The 23,286-nt window shown below is 41.4% G+C and overlaps 1 protein-coding gene across 1 annotated transcript in view; it reads left to right on the top strand.

Moving 5' to 3' along the window:
- The window catches only part of GLB1 (galactosidase beta 1), an 86,521-nt gene extending 63,547 nt beyond the window's left edge, over nt 1-22,974 (top strand). Inside the window, exons 13-16 of the mRNA XM_034761022.1 lie at nt 1,473-1,586; nt 2,746-2,877; nt 12,250-12,489; nt 19,998-22,974. Of these exons, the coding sequence (XP_034616913.1) occupies nt 1,473-1,586; nt 2,746-2,877; nt 12,250-12,489; nt 19,998-20,258 (747 nt within the window). The 3' untranslated portion in view covers nt 20,259-22,974. The remainder of the gene's footprint in view (nt 1-1,472; nt 1,587-2,745; nt 2,878-12,249; nt 12,490-19,997) is intronic.
- The last annotated feature ends 312 nt before the right edge of the window (nt 22,975-23,286 follow it).

Raw genomic sequence — 23,286 nt, 5'->3', positions numbered from 1 at the left:
AGATCACCCCCTCTGCGGAGCTAAGTACAGATTAGGAGCCAGTTGCCTGCAGCTGAAAGAAACAACCACTAGGAAACGTGTGGTGGGCGGGACTGCTGAGCAGCTACCTGCCCCATAGTCCCAGGCCACTGGATGGGATGGGTTCAAAACCCAATTCTGAACGTTAGCTGGGCTGGGTTCAAAACCCAGATCTGCCCTGGCCAAACCAGAACTACCGGCCGGTAAGCTGGATGGCTTTCCTTCTCTGCCTCTACTTGCACATACCAGAAGGATCCAGCTGGGGGAGAGAGGCTCAGGAGCTGTCCTGCTACTTGTGTGCTTCTGTGGGAGCAGAGAGCAGGCACTCTAGTCAACTGCTGAAAGACCCTATGAAAAGAAACTAGGTAGGCAGTTTAAAAGGAGCCTCTGACCACTCAGCCACCTGGTTTCAGCATCCCTGCTCATCGGGACATGTTTCAAGCAGCTCACCCTCTATGCATTGCTCCTCTTCTCCACACTCTGCTGGTCTTTGCAGCTGTTACACCCTGTCACCTGCCTTGGTCTCATGGGGACCTCAGAGATGTCAGGAGAAGGGGCGGCCCATAAAGGTCACAGCCTCCCTCTGTTTTGTTTTTTCCTACCATCTGTGCTGCTGGTTGAATGCATTGGTGGTTACATGTGACTGGCTGGAACTAGGGTGACCAGATAGCAAGTGTGAAAAATCGGTTCGGGGGTGATGGGTAATAGGCACTTATATAAGAAAAAGCCCCAAATGTCGGGACTCTCCCTATAAAATCGGGACATCTGGTCACCCTAGCTGGAACTGCCATGCTCCCACCTCTTCTTGCCCCAGAGGCTGGGAACCAAGTTAAAATCCAATTCATGTCAGACTGGTGTTATGTTAATGTTACTGGGGAAAAATAGAATGGTTTCAATGTGTTTGTTTCATTTGTTACAGGAACAAATCCAGCAGCACTGATTTTATTGTCTCCTGATGGCAATATTTCACATGAAAATATTCCTAATTGTTCCAGTAACATAGCAGCTGGTTCTCCTATACAGGCAGTACTGGTGTCAGTTTTTGGTTGTAGGCTGCAGTCTTTTAGCTTGTTACCTAAGCTTCAGTTGCTACGTTTTTTCCAGTTGTCAGTAGTTCACTGAAAATGGATAAAAATCAGTGGATTCAGTTCATGACCCTTTAATCTTATTGAGGTGCAGAGGAGGAGAAATCTTAACTGAGACCTTTATCTTTAAGGTTATGTAAATATGTGTAGGAAACTTTATGAAATTTACATTGAGTATTAAAGATGGAAATCACTTGACAAGATTTTAACCAGGATATCTGAAATCATTTGTGATTATCGCTCCAAACGGGGTATGAAAGTGGAAATTACTCTTCTAATGTGTAGGCAGAAATTCTGGTCACTGGTTTCCATTGTGTGGCCTCAAGTGTAGCCTCAGAATAACTTGGTTCTCTAATTGTTTTCTTCTAGTATTTTGGGTTTGTGCTGTACAGGACTACCCTGCCAAAAAATTGTAGTGAGCCAACACCACTCTTTTCGCCTTTAAACGGAGTCCACGACCGTGCCTATGTCTCTGTAGATGGGGTAAATATTGACCTTACAACTACTGATATCCATGCCTGTCACTTGCCTTCTTTGGGTAGCTATGATTAATAATTGTATTGTGTACTTTGTGGCTTTTTTCCCCCATGTACACAAATACAGTTTAGTTTATTTAATTTAATATGAAACGTAAAGAGAAAGAAAGGGATCATACAGCTGGTACATTCTACACTTTTCTAAAGCTTTTGAAATATTCTAATCTGTACACACCATTTCTATGGTCAGCTTGAAAGTCTTACCATTAGTATCAAGACAATTGAAAATTGGTCTAGGGTCTTCATACGAGTAGAAAAAAAAATCTATAAGCTGGGCTTGCTTACTACTGGTTTGATACAAATCAGAAGTTGACTATATTTGATCAGCTCCTGCAGATTGTTTCAATTGATTATTGCAGGAAACTTGAGTCTACATCTTTTCTTGTGACATTGGGTTATTGACCACAAATTTAAAAAATTTTTTTTTTACAGGATGTAGATTCCTCCCCCGCTTTCCTCTTTGAACTGTGTACAGCACAGCTTTGTTCCTGCTCAATAAGGAGAAAAGTCAATTTATGGACTGTCAAAGCCTAGCTTTCATTCTTTATTCCAACATATTGCATTAATATTTCTTTAACGTACCCTGTTTTCTATATAATACATCAAGGGTGTATTGTATAGTAAACAGTAGTCTCTATTGGCAAAATCAAACTATTGTTTGGTTTTCTATTAAGAATCTTAAAGTGTTTTTACAAAAAAAAATGCATCAGAGCTTAATCTGAGAATGAGTCATATTTTCACCTATAAAGTGTGCAACTGTTTTCAGTCATCTGAACAGACCTTCACAACTCGTTGAGTTTTTTAGGAATGAAAAGCCTTGCAGAGCTTTGAAATTTCAAAACCAATAGAATTAGTGAACGAAGTGTACCACACTTTTGAGGAAACTGATAATTTTCCATTATTTGAATAACTGAAACACTACTTAGCTGAATATCTGACCAATTTAAATGATAGTTGTGGGGGTTGAGTTGAGCAGGGCAGCAGGGGGATATTTTCCTCTGTACAAGCTGGTAAGCCTCAAAAATGAGTAACCCAGTGTAATAGCCTGTGTTTTGTCTTCTGTTTGAGCCTTATGTTATTTTCTCCTTTTGGTGTTATGCTTACAGGTTCCTCAGGGAGTCCTTGAAAGAGGCAAATCATACGCGATAAACATAACCGGGAAGGCTGGATCAAATCTGGATGTGTTGGTAGAAAACATGGGTCGAGTAAACTATGGTAGATACAACAATGACTTTAAGGTAAATTTAGTCACTAATGATTATACAATTAAACTTGTCAAAGCACACCAGAGATCAGCTTTTCTTCTATTGGTAGAAGAAAACCTTAATGCAATAGTAAGACCATTACAAGGGTTCGGGAATATGCTGGTGCATACCTAACTCAGAATACAACTAATACTTTTCTTATGAGTCCTGCTCTCATTGAGGTCAAAGTGGCATTAAAAGCAGACACCCTTTAACTTTTGGTGGTTTTATATCACCCACAGGGCTCTCAAGAGGTGTTGAGTCTTCTGACGTATCATCTAAGGATGCATGAACCAGTTCAAATGAATTCAAAACAGCTGAAACGTAATTTAGAACTCAAGCTCACTGGAGTTTGCAAATTCAGATTTTATATATAAAATTAGTACTTTTGAATGTCCATACATGTCTTAGTTCAGTTGCAAGTGCTGCACTCTTGCAGCATTTTTCAGCATCCCTGCAAGAAGGATCCCTCATGCAAATGCTTTATCTTGCCAAATTTCCAGTCCAGGTTTGAGCAGATGAGATAAGGCTTGGTTATAAATCTCAGAACCTCTGGGTGCTTATCTAAAGCATACTTCTGAACTGTAATTCATCATTAGTAATGTCCCAACATTGTATTAACATGAACCGGGGGAAGTGCTATCATATGAATTTTGGTGAGTATCAAGCTTGGTGTTGACTTCTGTTACAGATGGGAGAGAAGTAGTGACAGGACCACCTTTTTGTTATGTTTGTGCTGTATTGAATGGACTACCTTTTTTATGTTTGTATTGTGCTTAGCACAATAGGGCCCTGATCACTGATTGTCTCTGGTTACTACTGGAATACAAATAACAATGGAGCAGTGGCCAGGAACCCACTTTGTCCGTCGAAGGGAATCTGTGGCTCAAACTGCAAGAATAACTATTGGAGACCCAAAAATGTGGGTAGCTTGGCTTTGGAGGTGCAGTGGTTCAGACTTTAATCCTCTTCTGGAGATCTAGGTTCAAATGCAGATTACAGTGGGTTTCAAGAGTCTGAATTTGGTGCTCCCTAGTGGCATATTTACCCATACCAAAAAACTATAGTACAGTGTGACACAACTGGCCGTCACTACTTGGGAGAGACCAAGGTCTGAAATGGGACTGCTACAAGCCAAGTTGGAAGTTCTTTAGAAGAGCTGCATTGGGTGGAGTCTTGCACGGCTGTTTGGCAGGATTACGGCGAATTGAAGTCAGATTAGTGATGCTTCGCTGGCATGAGCATGACTTTTGGAAGAAAACTAATTTCATCTCCAGTCTGCTTCAGGAGTTGACCATCTGGCCATTAAAATGGGGTTTCCGTAGCCCTATTTGTGGCATCAGGTAATCCTGACCATTTATATCAAGATCTTGTCTTTTCTGCAGCCCCTCCCCACAGGTAAGCTAGGCACCTCACAGTGCTGTTAAGATTTTGGCAAAGACTTACAGCCCAATTTAGATGTGAGGGCAAAAGCAAACCGCTAGAGAAAGGCTAGAGGAAGAGAAGGTGCCACAGCAATGAGATTACGTGGTTACTCAGCAAAGGCATGTGTGCAGAAGGAGGAAGTAGATTTTTTAAATACATGAAAATAAATAAAAATAAAATGTCTTTCTTGACTTGCTTTGGTAGACCGCTCTCTAAATGTGTCTATCCAAAGAACATCTGAGACTTGTCAATGTACCGCATCTAGTGGATGTTGCTCACTGTCTTCAGTTATATTAGGCAGTGGATATTTTATGGAATCCTGACTAAGAGTTTGATGTTGTTGTCTTCCAGGATGGTGAGATGCAAATTATAATAACCTAGTGTGACAGACCCAGACCAGTGGGATACAGGAGTCTAGTAGAGGGCAAATATACTGGTCACTGGATGAGTAGTTTTCTGTTCCCTGAGTGACCAGAGGAGGGGCTGCACTAGAGTAATCAGGAACCTGCTAGAACCAGTTAAGGCAGGCAGGCTAATTAGGACACCTGGAGCCAATTAAGAAGAAGCTGCTAGAATCAATTAAGGCAGGCTAATCAGGGCACCCGGGTTTTAAAAGGAGCTCACTTCAGTTTGTGGTTTGAGTGTGAGGAGCTGGGAGCAAGAGGCATAAGGAGCTGAGAGTGAGAGGGTGTGCTGCTGGAGGACTGAGGAGCACAAGCATTATCAGACACCAGGAGGAAGGTCCTGTGGTGAGAATAAGGAAGGTGTTTGGAGGAGGCCATGGGGAAGTAGCCCAGGGAGTTGTAGCTGTCATGCAGCTGTTACAGGAGGCACTATAGACAGCTGCAGTCCACAGGGCCCTGGGCTGGAACCTGGAGTAGAAGGGTGGGCCAGGTTCCCCCCAAACCTCCCAATTGACCTGGACTGTGGGTTCTTCCAAAGAGGAAGGTCTCTGGGCTGTTCCCCAACCCACATGGTGAATCTCTGAGGCAAGAAAATCCGCCAATAAGCGCATGACCCACCAAGATAGAGGAGGAACTTTGTCACACTAGATAGACAATGAAAGAATGATCTGATAATGGTGATAATGCAGAGCAAAAGGATTTAAACCAGATTTAGGTTTAACATAAGAACATCAGAATGGCCATACTGGGTAAGACCAGTCATCACCTTGCCCAGTATCCTGTCTTCCAACAGTGGCCGGTGCCAGATGCTTTAGAGGGGTTGAACAGAACAGGGCAATTATCGAGTGGTCCAGTCCCAATATCTGGCAGTCAGAGGTTTAGGGTTGGTCAGAGTATGAGATTGCATCCCTGACTATTTTGGCTAACAGCTATTGATAGACCTATCTTCCAGGAACTTGCCTAATTCTTTTCTGAACCCAGTTATAGTTTTGACCTTCACAACATCTCCTGGCAATAAGTTGCATAGGCTGACTGTGTGTTTTTGTGAAGAAGTACTTCCTTATGTTTATTTTAAACCTGCTGCTTGTTAATTTCATTGGGTGACCCCGGGTTCTTGTGTTATGGGAAGGAGTAAATAACACTTCCTTATTCACACTAGTCATAATTTTATAGACCTCTAGCATATCCCTCCTTAGCCATCGCTTTTCTAAACTGAACAGTCCTAGTCTTATTAATCTCTCCTTGTATGGAAGCTGTTCCATACCCCTTATCATTTCTGTTGCCTTTCTCTTACTTTTCCCAGTTCTAATATACATTTTTTGAGATGTGATGATCAGAACTACATGTGGTATTCGAAGTGTGGGCATTATATTTTCTGTCTTGTCTTATCTATCTTGGTCCTTAACATTCTGTTAGTTTTTTTGACTGGCCCTGCACACTGAGTGGATGTTTTCCACAATAACTCCCAGATCTCTTTCTTGAGTTGTAACAGCTAATATAGACCCCATCATTTTATATGTGTAGTTGGGATTGTTTTTTCCAATGTGCATTCCTTTGCATTTATCCACATTGAATTTCATCTCCCATTTTGTTGCCCAGTCACCCAGTTTTGTGAGATCCTTTTGTAACTCTTCTCAGTCAGCTATGGACTTAACTATCTTGCGTCATTTTGTATCATCTGCTAATTTTGCCACTTCACTATTTACTCCTTTTCCAGATCATTATTAATATGTTGAACAACACTGGTCCCAATACAGGTACTTGGGGGATCCTGCTATTTGCCTTTCTCTACTGTGAAAACTGACCTTTTATTCCTACCCCTTGTTTCCTTATTTTCAGCCAGTTACTGAACGATGAGAGGACCTTCCCTTTTATCCCATGATTGCTTCCTTTGCTTAAGTGCCTTTGGTGAGGGACCTTGTGAAAGGCTCTCTGAAAGTCCAAGTACACTTTATCAATAGGATCGTCCTTGTCCACAAGATTGTTGACATCCTTAGAGAATTCTAATAGATTGGTGAGGCACGATTTTCCTTTACAAAAGCTGTGTTGACTGTTCCCTGACATATCATCTTCATGGGATGGGGGGAGGAATAGCTCAGTGGTTTGAGCATTGGCCTGCTAAACCCAGGGTTGTGAGTTCAATCCTTGAGGGGGCCACTTAGGGATCTGGGGCAAAATCAGTACTTGGTCCTGCTAGTAAAGGCAGGGGGCTGGACTCAATGACCTTTCAGGGTCCCTTTCAGTTCTATGAAATAGGTATACCTCCATATATTATTATCTATGTGTCTGATAAGTCTGTTCTTTACTATAGTTTCAACCAATTTGCCTGATACTGAAGTAAAACTTACTTGCCTGTAATTGCCAGGAGCATCTCTGGACTTTTTTTAAAAATCGGCATTACTTTAGTTATCTGCCAGTCATATGGTACAGAGGCTGATTTAAGAGAGAGGTTACATAACACAATTAGTAGTTCTGCAGTTTCATATTTGAGTTCCTTCCGAACTCTTGGATGAATACCATCTTGTCCTGGTGACTTACTACTGTTTAATTTATCATTTTGCTCCAAAACTTTTTCTATTGACACCTCAATTTGGGACAGTTCCTCAGATCTGTCACCTAAAAAGAAGGGCTCAGTTGTAGGAATCTCCTTCACATCCTCTGCAGTGAAGACTGATGCAAAGACTTCATTTAGCTTCTCCTCAATGGCCTTATCCTCCTTGAGTGCTCCTTTAGCACCTCAATTGTCCAGTGGCCCCACTGATTGGAAGGTTTCCTGTTTCTGATGTACTTAAAAAAAATTATTGTTAATTTTTGTGTCTTTTGCTAGTGCTCTTCAAATTCTTTTTTGGCCTATGTAATTATGCTTTTACACTTGACTTGCCAGAGTTTATGCTCCTTTCTATTTTCTTCAGTAGGATTTGACTTCCAACTTTTAAAAGACATCTTCTTGTCTTTAACTGCTTCTTTTGCTCTGTTATTTAGCCAAGATGGCATTTTTTTGGTCATCTTGCTGTTGTTTTTTAATTTGGGGTATACATATAGCTATGATGGTGTTTTAAAAAAGTTTCCATGCAGCTTGCAGGCATTTCACTTTTGTGACTGTTCCTTTTAATTTCCACTTAACTAGCTTCCTCACTTTTGTGTAGTTCCCTTTTCTGAAATTAAAAGCTACTGTGGTGAGTTTCTGTGGTATTTTGCTCCCTACAAGGACGTGAAATTTAATTACATTATGGTCGCTATTACTGAGCTGTTCAGCTATATTCACCTCTTGGACTAGATCCTGTGCTCCACTTAGGGCTAAATCAAGAACTTTCTCTCCCTTGTGGGTTCCAGGACTAGCTGCTCCAAGAAGCAATCATTAATGGTGTCTAGAAATTTTATTTCTGCATCCTGTCCTGGGGTGATATGTTACCCAGTCAATATGGGGATAGCTGAAATCCCCCAATACTATTGTGATTTCTATTTTTGTAGCCTCTCTAATCTGTCTGAGTATTTCACAATCACTGTCACCATTCTGGCCAGGTAGTCGATAGTATATTTATGCTGCTTTACTCTTATTATTCAAGCATGGACTAGCTATCACAGAGATTCTATGGTACTGTTTGATTCATTTAAGATTTTTACAGTATTTGACTCTGTGATTTCTTTCACTTATAGTGCCACTCCCCCACCAGCATGACCTACTCCATCATTCCTATATAATTTGTGCCTGGTATTACCACGTCCCATTGATTATCATCGTTCCACCATATTTCTGTGATGCCTATTATGTCAATATCCTAATTTAATACCAGGCTCTCAAGTACACACATCTTAGTATTTAGACTTTTAGTATTTGTATAAAAGCACATATAAAATGTATCCGTATTTAATTGTTTGCCTTCCTATGGTGTAATTGAATGGAACTCCTTTTTGTTTGACTGTTTCTCTTCATCTTCTACTTGTTCTTTACCAACTTCTATCCTCTCCTCTTTACTAGGACATAGAGAATCCCTGTTAATAGATCCTCCCCTAAAGGATGTCTCTGTCCGAACTGTTGGCTTTCCCCCACCTCTTAGTTTAAAAACTCCTCTGTGACCTTTAAATTTTACATGCCAGCAATCTGGTTCCATTTTGATTTAGGTGGAGCCCATCTTTCCTGTACAAACTCTTCCTTTCCCAAAAGGTTCCCCAGTTCCTAATAAACCTAAATCCCTACTCTGAACACTATCATCTCATTCACGTATTGAGATCATTCATTTCTGCCTGTCTAACTGGGCCTGCATGTCGAACTAGAAGCATTTCAGAGACTGCTACCATGGAGGTCCTGGACTTTAATCTCTTACCTAACACCTAAATTTGCCTTCCAGGACCTCTTTCCTAGCTTTCCGGATGTCATTGCTACCTACATGTACTACAACCACCAGCTCTTCCCCAGCACTGCACATAAGCCTGTCTAGATGTCTTGAGAGATCTGCAACCTTTGCATCCAGCAACCAGTTCTCCCAGTCATCACATACCCAACTATCTATATTTCTAATAATTGAATCCCCCTTTACTATTACCTGTCTGTTCCTAGGAACAGGAGTCCTCTCCCCCAAAGGGTTATGCTCAGTACGAGAGGATAACATGACATCATATGGAAGGAGTGTCCTAACTCTAGGATTATTTCCCTCCACTCCAGCTTGATATTGTTCTTCCTCAAGACTTTCGTCCTCCTCAACAGCACAGAGAATGTCAGACTATGGGGTGGGACCACTCCACTGTGTCCTGGAAAGTCTTGTGTATGTATCTCTTTTTGTCTCCTTTAGCTCCTCCAGTTCAGCCACTCTGGTTTCAAGAGCCCTCTAAAGGAGTCTAGTTACTTAAGGTGCTTACGGTTCTGAGATACGTTTTGGAAATTTGTGGTTTAAGAGTATAGTGCTGGAGTCTGTTAGCTAGTCCAATCTAACTAACCTTGGTAAAACTCTAATTAGGAGAAAAGAAGCAGTACTTCAGTGCCTGGTAAGTTGCCTAGGCTCCAAGCTTTCACCAGTTTAGCACATGCCGAAGTACAATTTTACTTGTCCTGTCTTGAGTTTTAGAAGTTACTAGTTAGATTGAGCTAACAATACACCTTTAAATCCTAGCCTGGGCAAAAGGTGTGCACGTGTGTATCTGTGGTGCTTGTGGAAGCTGGTAGACTAAGAGTCCGGCAGACTGAAGTCCTTTCTTTATCTACTGAACAGGTGATGCATGGGCAACAGTAGAGCCAGTTCCATCTGTGCTACCCTGCCAGTGTGCGTCACCCTTTCTGATGGGTGTGAGAGCCCACGACTGCCAAGAAGGGTGACAAGTGTGCTGGTAGTCTGGGGGATGTGTACCCCTTTTTACTGGGAACTAGATTATAAAATAACAAAATTGAGTTTAGAAGATGAATTATGGAGGAGCCAGTTGTGCTTCCATAGGTAATGGTTGAGTTGAGCTTTTCACAAAAATCCAGGATTCAGCATTTAAATATTAGGAATGAAATCAGGTTCAGTAGACATGTATGGTATGAAAAGAAACCCGTGTGTGCACCAAAGGCTGCAGAAAAGTGAGATCCTTGCATAGAGAAGAGATTAGAATTTTCCAGATACCTATGGAATCAGATACAGATTTCCTTAATGTGCCCATTCCTGGAATCCCGTGATTGTGAAAATTGCAGCTTGATTTTAACACTAAGTTTTCTAACCTCCATGGTTGCAGAGAAAAGCTTGAAAATGTGACCCAAGTGTATCCTAAAGGCTCAAAACCCAGACCTCAAATAAAAATGAGGGGTTTCTTTAGGGTTTTTTTGGGGGGGCGGGGTTGGTTTTTGCTTTTTTTTTAAACTAATCCTTAATTTTGGGGGGACTTGACACATTGATTTTGTTAACATCTTTAATTTCTTTCCATACACCTATGGAAAATGTGTAATACTATTTCTTGCAGAGGGGACTCTCTCTGCTGTGGTAAGCAAGGGTTTAGGGGGAATTATACAATATCAGTTGGGGAAACTAAGAGAAATTAACTGTCTAGTCTTTTTTAAAATACCTTTGTCCTCAAAGCTAAACTTGAGGGAGTTGTGCCACAAACCTTGCAAAAAGGCCTACATTTTTAAAGCAAATAAGGTAGCTTTTGTGTTTCCTTTTTTGGTTAAGGTTTAACAATGTGAAATGGAATTATCTAGATTTTGGGGAAGTAGCTCAAAATATCTGTTGTTTTGCATTTGCTGATATATGTCTTGTTGCTGAAGGAAACAAAGGAAGGAAGCACATCTAGTGTGGTTGTATGTGCTTCCTACATCTTTTGCTGTACGTTACCTGGAAAACTCGCTTCTCTATTTTAATGCATATTAGAAAGGCGCTGATAAAAACAAAAGACAAAATGTTCATTAGGAGCTGCGGGATCTTAGCACCATTTGAAAGTCAGACTACTCCTTATCTAAGTGCCTAAACATGGATATAGGCAAGCAAGTTCAGAAAACCTGGCCAAAGATATGCCATATGACTTGAATTCAGACTGTTTATTAGAGTAAGGGCTTGTCTACATAGGAAAGCTTTACCAGTATAATCCCCTGTGTGGACACTCTCTTATTCTGGTGTAAGAGAGGCTTTTTTTTTTTTTTTTTTTCAGTTGAGCTTATGTCGCTTGGGAAGGGGTTTAAACTATGCTGAAAGACGATTCTTATGCTGGAATAAGTGTGTCTACGTTAGGAGTTCTACTTATCTCACTATATCAATTTAAATTCAACCCTGCGGCTTTGGCTGCATGGGAAGGTTTTATTGGTGTGACCTAAGTTTCAAATACTGTAATAGAAACTGTTGTACCAACTTTTGTGGGTAGGGGAGGATTTGATTTCTGTAAGCAAACTTCTGAATCTACCTCTGATGTATGAAATGTGTCCTCACTTAGGTCCCACTTCAGCATGATACTTAATAACATTTTTCACATTAAGCACATCAGTCTCATTGAAGTAACATGGACTAGTATGCTTAAAGTTAAGCACATACATAAGTACTTTGCTGGCTCAGGGTGAGCCTTGAAGCCCTGACTTTGTGATACTGTGGACGAGCTACAGTAGTTCTGTAGGAAGCAAATAACACTGTCTCTACTACTATGTAGAGTGACTCAGTGTTGCCAGCTCTTGTGATTTCCTTAATGCTCCCATTCCTGGAATCCCGTGATTGTGAAAATTGCAGCTTGATTTTAACACTAAGTTTTCTAACTTCCATGGTTGCAGAGAAAAGCTTGAAAATGTGACCCAAGTGTATCCTAAAGGCTCAAAACCCAGACCTCAAATAAAAATGAGGGGTTTCTTTAGGGTTTTTTTTTGGGGGGGGGGAAGGGTTGGTTTTTGCTTTTTTTAAACTAATCCTTAATTTTGGGGGACTTGACACATGAGTTTTGAACATTTGGGGTTGGCAATACTGGTGACTACTGTAGTTCAGCCAAGTTTTTATTTCTCTTATCTGTTTTGTACTCAGGACAGTTGGAGGTAAATAACTGTAATGAGATGAGATTATTGATTTTGTTAACATCTTTAATTTCTTTGCAGGGTCTAGTGTCAAATTTATCTCTTGGCCAAGTTACGCTCGTTGACTGGGAGATCTACCCCCTAGACATAGACAGTGTGGTGGGCCTTGGCCTAAACAGCAGAGGTGATGAATCAAAAACATCTGGTGGTAATCCCTCAAGCTATGCAGCTCCTGCTTTTTACACTGGCAGACTTTCTATTCCCAGTGGAATCCCCGATTTACCCCAAGACACCTATATCAAGTTTCCTGGCTGGACAAAGGTAGGTTTCTTTTTCTAAGATGTTTACCAAAAAACCTGAATCTGATTCTAAAGTCACCTTAAAATTGTTGTTAAAGGTCAAGAGCAGCCCGCTAATAGGGGCGGAGGACCACGTAACAACAGTGAGGTAGTTTTGAAGGGTCACTCACATATATCAAATGATATTCAGAGATGTTGAGATCTTGTAAGTGACTAGTCTGTGGCTCATATAATTTACCTAAATCTTGAATAAATCTGGGGATAACAAACTAAGCTGAGGGAAGCTCATATGAAGTAGTGATATTGGCTAGGCAAATGATGTGCCGCGTAAGTATGCAGCTATTATAGATATAGTGAGTAGGACACAAAGATGTGTGTGGTGAGGCCTATTTAGAATATGGCATTCAGTTTTTGGTCTTTTTTTCTTGGGGGGGTTGGAGAGAGAGCTGCCCTCTGGAGAAGGGAAGTGAATGCAGGCTTTTAAAAGGCTGCTTGTTCTGGAGAAAGTGAGGTACTAGAAGTTGGCCTCTTGAGCAAGAGTGGAGTCAGGCTGGCTGAGCAGAAGTAATAAAGGACATAATTGCTGAAGTGGTGCTAGAAAAACTCTTCATGCCGAGGAGCGGAGAAAATTATCCAGTGTCTTTGTATGGAGATTTTAGCTTTTTTAAAAAAATTAAAAATTGCTCATTAACAAAGCATACAATTCTGACAGTCAGAAGATGAGACTTGCTAGCTCAGGGGAAGGGTCCCAGCAGGAACAGTCATGACCTAACTTGTAACAAGGTTGCCTAAATGATTCTAAAACCCACCCTCATTACCCACAAAAAAATCCCGTTGGAATGCAAAAATCCCTAATCGTGTCTCACAACTGGACATTGGCCTGGCTTCCAGTTCTGAGCCACACTGCTGCCCCTTACATCAGGTTGGCGATTGCAGCTAGCAAGCTGCTTGATAAGATACATGCCGATCCGAGCTTTCCCTTGTTCAGTGACCTCTGTAGCCCACCAGCTACACATCTTTCATCACGGCTGCCACGCCAGGATGTGACAGCAGAGTCCCTGTGGTGGGAAGACTGGTGTTTAACACCAACCACCAATCAGTTTCTCGTCACAGACCCTACTGCTCGCCTGCCCAGCTTCAACCTGCCACGTCGTCAGGTCCTTCTTAACTGATTCCAGACTGGGCAAGGCGTCTGTGCAACCAACCAGCTCCATTGGGGTCTTTGAGACAGTCCAATCTGCGGTGCAGGTTGAACAATGATACCCATTGTCGAGGAGTGCCTGCTAACCAAATTCAGTGGTGGGCTCCGAGAGCTGCACTTGGCCACTAAGAACGCTAATGCTTGGCGCTAGGCGAATACACAAATGCTAAATAAATAAATTGGCATGGTTAAACCTGAGTGGGTGGGATTTCCAACAGCTCTCACTTTTCTCTCTGCTTCCATTGAAGTCAGTAGTAGAATTTACATTGACTTCAGGGGGTGCAAGAGGCCAATGCTAAGTGCTTATGAAAATTGTACCCATAGTATAGCTGGGCCCTTTTTGTTTTGATTACAAGCTCCAATTTCTATAGCGATTTAGAACTCCATTTTAAATCCCCACCTAGCTGAAACTGCATATGAGCTGGTGGCATGCAGCAGTTATCGATCTTCTCAAGGAAATCACTTGGATTGGTTTAGCATCCTCTTCCCCCTCCCTTCCCCAGTTCAATTTTATGTCCCCCTCCCTGACTGAGCAGGCTCCTCACTTTAAAAAATGGACTCTTCAGATAGTCTGGCTTTGTCTGTACCTGGGAACAGCAGTTCAGTGATCCCAGGACACACGAATGGCCCAGTGTGCCAGCTCCAAGGCTTGGCCCTTCCTGGCCTGCACAGTTGGTTTGGGTTGTTTTGTACCGATTTTGTTGGATATGATATTTAGACTATCGAAGTAGCTACATCAGATCCAACTCCCTAATATGGATGCAGCTGTAGCTGTATAAAGATGCCTTATACCAATACAGCTGATTCCCCTTCCCTTATGGGAATAAGCTATACTGGTATAATCACCTTTATACCACTATAACTGCATCCACGCTAGAGGGGTTGTACCACTTTAGAGGTCTGCCCAGGACTAATTTTCAAGCCTGACCCGGACTTGAACCCGACCCAAGCATAGCCAAGCCAGACCTGATCCAAAAGGGTTAAGTCTTTTCAGCCCTGACCCAAACCCAACAGTTACTCCATCCCGCTCTGAACCTGTGCCAGTGCTGTCGTGTGGGCCTGGGCCTGCAATCTGTCGCCAGCCACCTCCTGCCCTTAGGGCTGACGCAGCAGCAGCTGCGTGGCCTGCTCCTGCCGGCCGCCACCTGACTGTGTGGCATGTGCTACGGAGTAAGTGTGATGAGGAGTTGCAGCGCCTCTTCCCTGGCAGCACACAGAGCAGTGAGGTGGCAGTGGTTGGCAGGAGCAGAGCATGCAGCCACCACCGTGCCAACCCCACAGGCAGGAGGAAGTGATCAGAGCTGACCTGAGCCTGAGAGTGTGGACTGGTTTCCAGCCCAACCCGAACCCCACACTTGTAGTCGGGTCCTGTTGGGTTGCAAGGCTCTGTACCACTTTACCTATATTGGTATAGTTAGAGCAGTACAAGTTTTGTGTGTAGACAAGACCAGAATTTCTCCCTAGCTGAGAGGAATGAGCCCTGGGGGTGGCCGTCAAGTGACCATCCAAAGTTCATAAGGAGCGCCAATAGCCCACTTTGAGAGTGGAGGTGGGGAGAAAGCAAGTGCAGGGTGAAGGTTCCCCCTAGTTCCCAGGCAGAGTGCCTGGGGAGCAAGACTGCTGGGAGAAGATTCAGCTGAGAGACCTGGGAAAGGGATTTATATACAGGGAAAGCTGGAGGAAGGCTTATGGAGGAATATGGCCTGGGGAAAACTGAAGGACAAGGCTAGAGCTTGAGTGACTACGGGCAAATAGCCTAATTATAAGATGGAACCTGTAGGAGACTGTGGGCATTGGCCCCCTTCTATGCTGCTACTGTGGGATGTGGGAAGATTAATTAGAGGCAGCAAGCTGAGCCTGGTGGAAGGGCTGAAGATTGCCTAAGACCCTCAGAGGGAACTGCTGTGACCTGGAAGAGTGTAGGGCAGAAGACTGTGTGTTGCCACTAGACTTTATTTTTGATGCTCCGGAAGTGGTGAACTCTGACTTAGCCAGAGAGCTGTCACCTCAGTGCTGCAATGCAGTAAAGACTCCTGCATGCGAGCACTGCAGCAACCTACAAGCCTGTGGGTGACTCAGAGGGGAAACTGGAGCAGTGGAGATGCCTAATGCTGAACTGGATAAGCCCCAGCTAACTTGGGATTCAACCATAGCAACCTGTGTAGCTGCACCAGCCAAAGCCCCAACTGTAGTCAAGAAAAGCAGTGATTTGCATGGATTGAGGGTTACACAGGCAATGATGCAAGTCATGGCTTACCTTAGCAACACTTGGGGTTTGCAGGGATGCAGGTACACCAGTTGCTGATTGCTGATTTGGAGCTAATCTCGCATCTAGAGAAGGACATGTAGGGTGATATTTGTTTTCAAAGAAGGAAGCAGAATGACCACAATGATGTGTCTTTATAAAAGAAAATGTGGATCTTGATTTTTCACTCTTCAAAGTTCAGGCCATTCACAGGTTCCAGATCTTTTGTTTATCCCACAAATTGAAACACAGGCCAATTGCTAAATTCTGATTTGGATTCCAAAACCTACTAACTCTCAAATTTTGGATGAACTTAGATCCAGGGTTTTTGTTTGGCACTTTTAGATGGTTCTGTTCCAACACCTAATGCTTCTTAGGTAGGTTCCACAACCTTTCTGTATTTGCCATGAATGACATTAATGTGATTTGAGAGATTCCTGAAAATTCAGTGGAATTAGTATCATGGCCAAAGATTCCACATACCCGCCCTATACAATGTCATGGTACACTATATATGCATAACCGTGAATGTGTTCATGAAGGACTGTAAGGGTTTTTCGACATTTTTATCAAGTCCACAGGAGCCTTCAAAATAATACAGTATTGGTAGAAGTTGAAAATAGTTTTCTGCTATGAAATTGTTGCATACTTCATAGCCATTATTGGGCAATCTTAGTTTGAATGAGTAACATTTTAAAACTTAATTGAAAACAAGTAGCAATCGTTCATCATGAGGTGAGATTTTAAAATCGCTATGAAAATAAGATTAAATAAAAGTACCTCCCTCCAAATGAGTGATAGTTGCAACTCTGTGCTATAGCAACGTACTGTGCATGGTCAGTCATCATTACACTGGCAAGCTTTTTCTTTCATGCAGTACTCTTGAACATTTGTTGTTGTTTTTTAAATGTGTAAGACTAACATTAAGAAATGGATTGCAGTAACTATATTAGTGGCCAAAAGAGTTGTTTTTGAGAAAATGGCGCTCTGCAATTCCTCAGTCGTACACAGATTGGCTTAATGAGTTCTCTATTACTGCATTAATGGAAAAAATGACACTGCCTAATAGAAATGCTTGGAAAAAAATGAGGATGTCTGGTTACGCATGAAACTATTGCATATTTTTTGAAGTTTAGTATATATTAGTCCGCAATACTCATAGGTTATGTTCTCACTTATTTATCTATTTAGTCACTTTAATAATTGATGCCCTGCATGATCTCTACAGGTTGTTTTTTGTTTTTTCCCCCCAGATTTTAGAAATTAAGAATGTTGTATTTGTTCTTTATATGCTATTTCTATCTTGTGCTTGTATTTATATATGTTTTGTTTCATTGTTTTAATATTTTATATAAAAATAATAAAGATAAAGTTTTTAAAAAGTCTAAGACTGTCAATCTAGCACCTGTCAGTGGTACTGAATTTACTCCAAAAAAATTGCACAGGGTGTAATTGACTGAGTGCAAAGTTAAGTTGTTGCTGTGTTGTAGCATATCAAGTGTGCTGTATCTTTTTTTTTTTTTTTTTTTTTTTTAAACCACAGTGGTTTAGAGGCTCCTGTCTGTTGCAGAACTTAATGGTATGGCTTAAAGGGTTTTCAGAGTTTAGATATTGAACTAGAAACTACTGCTGAGTTGTGAACAACTATCTTGTCATATAAAGGAAGTTTTCTGTTTCTAATTGCTGCTTCTTCTGTTTTTATTTTGTATAACGTTGTTTAGTCTACATGGATGTTATAAATTAGTAGATTTGGGGGCATATATGGACATAGGATTTCATAACCATGCTGCATACGTGATCTGTAAACTTAAGAACAGCTCCTTGCAAATTAACCTTTGAGCTCATATTTTCCAAGAAATTGTATGAAGTAAACTGTCAGACTTAAAGACCAGAAGGGACCATTATGATTTTTTTTTTATCTCATCTGACCTTCTGTATAGGTCTTAGAATTTCCCCCACTAAGTCCTGCACCAACCCACAAGTTCTCAATGAGCTAGAGCATATTTCACATTACCGTAATGAATTCATCTTGTGTGTGGAACAGTAACTTACAGCAATTCTAATGCCATTTTTCACCCTAAAAGATCACAGAAGCAAAGCACTGAGGCAGAATATTTTCTTTTCCCCTACGTACCGCAAAAACAAGCCACAGAATGAGATTAATTTGATTAAAAAAAATGTTTGGGGTTGAAGTTTAACAACACCTTGGCAAAACAGAGCAAGATAGGATCCTAGGCCACGGAGGCAAATGGAAAGTTGAACTCACCCTCATTTGGGAATTTACCGTCTCTTGGAGAAAAATTATGAATGTGACATAATTTATTTATAAAGATTTGAAATAAATTTACAGAAACACAACTGCAATATAACTATTTTCTTTTTAATACTCTACTAATCTATGTTTGAGAGACTTTGCTACATTTTCCTCACCTTTCATTTTTAATTGCAATTTCACGTACCCTAAGTTTTTCGGAAGCCACAACGATGCTGTTAAAGTCCTACCTTCCCAGTGCCTTATAGAAACCCTTTTATTTAGTCATCATTCTGCCTTTGTGCCGTGCATCTCATAGTTTTTTCCCCTAGTCTTAACGGCTACGGATATTTTATATGGGGAAAAAATTGATGCTTTAATTCACCTGCTCCTGTTGAATTCTCGTCCATTGAAGTCCCAGTGTTCTGAGCCTGTATCTGATTAACACAGAAAGTGCCTTCGTGAGAGATTGGAGCTGTGTGGCATGTTAAACCTCAAAAACATGTGGAACTTTCCTTTTTGTTATGAACTCAAAACAGCCCAGTTCAGTCAAAATGTTCATGAACCGAGGTTCAGTTTTGAGTGAATGTGGGTCCGTTTACAATTCCACTGAAATGGTATGAAACGTCACCGTTTTAAAGATGACTAAGATTTTTCTAAAAATCATGAGCTTGGGGGTGTTTTTTGCTGCTTGATGTGTTTAAAAGATGCAATTTTTTGAAAGGCTTTCTTAAGCTTGTTTTTTTTACGTTAGAAACAACAATGTCAAGTCATCCCTCTTTTTGCAAGAGTGCTTCTTGGATGTCTCAGATGCTTGTGTGAGATCTCGCATTACCAGACATGGTCTGGGTCTTTCAACTTTAACAAGAGTATTAGTTTTTCTCCTAAGTCTTGGTGGTCACTAGAACTTGACTTTAACCAAACAACAACAAAACCCACTGAAAACAGTTTAACAGTCTAGCTAAACTGTCCCTTTTTTTTCACAGTTGCTCAGGTTTCTCTTTCGTGATGTTATTTATCAAGTTCTCCTGTTGCCATAGAGACTTTGAGGGTCGGAAACGTCTGAATTTCTCATATCCAAAACAAGCTGCGAATAAATTACTTTTTTTGCACAAAAACTCTGACCATTGTTCAGTGCACTTTTTCAACAAGTCACCTCCCCTCCCCTTTACCAGTTACCTTTAAGCAAATATAATTTTGTTTTCAGGTTTGTTTTAACCTGAAACTTAAAGCAAAATTCAGGGCTGGGAGAGGGTTGGACATTATATCGCTCCCTCTTGAAATAAAACCAAAGGAAGGTTTGCCAGAAGCTCCTGACAACTATAATATTGAGCTTCACAGAGCTCTACAGAGAATGGCTTCAGGTGAGACACAAATGCAACATCCAGAAATTCTGTTGCTCCCAAATGTCTTCAGTTAAACTTGCCAAGAGTCACTTTTTCAAGCTTCCCAAGTAGTATTGACTGGTCTGGGACACAGTAGTTCTGTCTCCTTGGTGTTTTATGGATACTACTAATTTATTTTCTTGGCGTGCAAGTCTTCATTTTTTAGTAAAGGTATATTTTCTTCCAACATCTCATTTTTAAATGTTGGCACTGTTTTTAATTAATCAAGGAACTATGATTGTTTTGCCTGTTTTTAAAGTGTGTTTTGATCAGGATTTAAATCCCAGCATATTTTAGCCTGATCAATATATAGTGTGAAAATATAGTGTTTCATTGTATGAAACATGAAGGCTCAATTCCTGTCCTCAGGATGGTAGAGGTTAAGTAAGCTATTAATTTAATAATTCTTATTTGACTTAAAAAAATTTTTTTTTTTGTCTTTTGGCAGGGACAAATTTGGATCAATGGCTTTAACCTCGGTCGTTACTGGCCAGTCCGTGGTCCTCAAGTGACCCTATTTGTTCCAAGCAACATCCTCGTTTCATCGTCACCGAACAATATCACAGTGTTGGAGCTGGAGCTGTCTCCTTGTGGCATTCAGAAATGTACCATAGAATTTGTAGACAAACCTGATATCAATGCAACACTGCAGTATGAAAACAACAACCGGAAGCTGTTCACTAAAGATTTATGGCTGGACCCTCTATGATTATTTAGGAATGTGTCCCCTTACCTTCTCCTGTTTCTCTACCCCACACCCTCAAATCCTACATTCTTCGCAGGGAAAATCAGTGTTAAAAATCGATTAGTATGTTTAACTGTGGAAATTTTTTCAAAGCACTGAAAGCATAGCTGTTTACTAACAAGAGATACTAAATACAGGGTCTCCTTTAAAAGTGAAGATTCTAGCCTTAGAGTAAGTTGTTGTGCATGAGACTTGACTTAGATGGAAGATAATATTTAACATCAAAGTCTTCGTAAACAGATAACTGTGAGTGCATGAAAAGGAACCTCTTAAACTAGTCGTTTTACCATCTCTTGTGAAGATAGAGAAATTTACCTTGCTAAGAACTGAGTGGCCCCACTACCACGCTTATAAACATTTAATCTCCACAAACTAGTATCCAAAGGGTTTGTGTGTGCCAAGTACCATTTGGATTTGACTTGTTTTCCTCCAGGCTTAAATACCTGGTTAGTGTGGCTACTGTTTCAGTCTGCAGTAGCTTATTGCCAGCATGGTCAGTCCTCTTCCCCCCGCCTTCTTCCCCCAATTTAGAAACCTTCCCAGTGATCTTCAGAATTCTCCCAGAATCTGCTGCTTCTTGGACCTGTGACAGGAATTATGGGGTAGGTACCTAGAGTGCATTGCAGCTGAAATGGTGAAACAGCACTGATGTGGATGTTAGCGAGTAGCTTCTGGTCACAGGTCTGCCTCAGTTTCCCCTTGGGCTAACTCACTAACTCTCCTCCAGCTCCCAGCACTGGCATGATTTAGCCGTTTGGCTAAGTGACAAAGTCCACTCCTTTTGGAATTAACAAAACAAATCCACAAACAGGGTTTTTGAACCCGTTACAGTCTTGCCTGACTTTAGCATTCAAAAATCATGAGCCAAAAATCATGATATTGGTGTAATCATGAGACTTTAAGAAAAAACAACTTTTTCCCCCCATTTTGGCTTCTGGTATTTGAGTCTTTGAGGTACACTTGAGTCACGTTCTCAAGCTTTTCTCTGCAACCATGGGAGCTAGATATCTTTTAATGAAACCTGAGCCTCATGTAATAGTCTCCAGGAGCGGAGGTTCTTAGAAAAATACCCAATAACACAAGAGTTGTGATAAAATTACAAAAGTTGGGGCTCGCTGGGGCTCAGTAGTCCCCTCCCTGGACCTGGTAATCCCTTCCACAGGGATATCCACTTGCCCTCCTCCTGGAGGCACTGCGGAGTTGAAGAGGAATTTCCACGCCACCTCCAGTTGGTACCATAGGAGAACCCAGTTGTTCTCTCTACTCTGGGTTCTAGTTAGGTGACCGTACAACAGGTAGAGAAAGTCCACTTACATGCCTTGCTTCATCTCCCTGGGCTTGTCTCTCTACGTCTTTCCTACTGTCCTTTCCTGGATTTGCTGTCACTGTCTCTCTTTCTAGGTCTCGTCCTTGGCCCACTAGGGTTGGTGACCCCCTCCCAGGTTCTCTCCCAATGCCTGGTCTCTGTGGGTCTCAGCTGGTTTGTCAGCCTTTTGCAGTTTTTTCTAGCTTGGCTTCAGCCTCTAGACCGCCTTTTCCTGCTCCTGTCTCCACCCATGACTGTCCCCATACTGTCAACCCCAGATTGTTTCTTATGCAGTTCTAGTTGGTCACCTCACCCACTTCCTCCCCCCCCCCCAGCCACATGATCTTCCCAATCCCTGAGGTAATGATGCCTGCTTTTAAAGAGGCTACTTGACTCCGGTACAGTGGACATTAGGAGCGCGTTGGCAAATTATGACCTTTTTCTTGTGAGAAAAATTGACAAAAATAAAATTAACTTTTCTTTGTAAACCCCCAAACTGATTTTTTTACATAAACCTGAAAATGTCGACAAAAGCAGGGCGGGGAAATCCACATAGTCAAAAAGGCATTTTCTTTCCAAAAAATGTTTAGACAGAACATTTTAAAGTGGTTTTAGTGGGCATGAAGCAAAACTGCAATGGTTCAGAACACAAGTAAGTAAGCATGGCTAGTATGAACTCAATAAACTGTTTATACTTAAACCAGTGCAAGCTGGTCAATAAAAATAGGTTCAGTTTTCCAGGGCGCACACAGCCTACGGGCCTGTTTCTGGTATCATTTATGCTGGTTTCATGTCCGTGTAACACTACTGACTTTAAGGGAGTTGCTTCTAACTTGCACTATTGTAAGAGAGATCAGATCAGGGCCTAAGTATGTCATTGCTGTCCAGATGGAACATCCATGGAGCTGTGATGTGACACATTGTCACGATGAAACCGACTACTGAATGCAAATTTAAAGAGAGAAATTTTTAAATAGGCCTTAAACGTGATCATGTTTTCTAAAATGGGCTGGAAGATTCCCGTTTTCCGTCATCTAATGCCATAGAAGATGAAGATTTTGCATCCAATAGTTTTCACTCTTACTTTGGGAACATATTACAAATCACTTGTTGGTATCTTCCATTCTGTTCCAGTTAATTACTAATCATGATGTAAGTGCCTGATTTTTGTTTGCAACCATGCAGAATCTTTTCTTGTTGCTGTCAATGAAAGCTGGCTTTCTATAGCAGTCTCTGTCTCTACTTATTGCTCCTCTTTGGTTTTAATTCAGTCTTGCAAACTCTGTATGAAAGGAGGAGCCTTAAAGAACAAAGGATTGAGATAGTGACATTACAATGTTTTAATAAACTATCAACTTGTTTCCTTTGAATTTATCCAAAGTGAGTAAAGGCTCTTCCTTTAAAGAGGGAGTCTTCCCTCAACCGTAGGCATGCTGAGAGCAAAGAGAAAGAAGATGAGGACGTGAGGACTTGTGTAATCTCACAATTTATGAATTCTAGTTGATCTGATGAAATTGCTGTATCATTGAATCCCTCAGTGTATATGGAGTCAGCCATATGGTGTCGGACTGTGTCTCATATCCCCTGGATCAGGGACAATGGAGAGTTGTTAAACCTTGATGAGATGGTCACATAGGTAAATCCAATTTTCTCCAACCTCACTGCGTGGGAACTAGGGTTTGGAAC

Source organism: Trachemys scripta, chromosome 2 (assembly GCF_013100865.1).
Source record: "Trachemys scripta elegans isolate TJP31775 chromosome 2, CAS_Tse_1.0, whole genome shotgun sequence".
Classification (NCBI taxonomy): Eukaryota; Metazoa; Chordata; order Testudines; family Emydidae; genus Trachemys; species Trachemys scripta.
The sequence above is the reverse complement of the archived record's forward strand: the minus strand, read 5'-3'. Positions and strand labels throughout refer to the sequence as shown.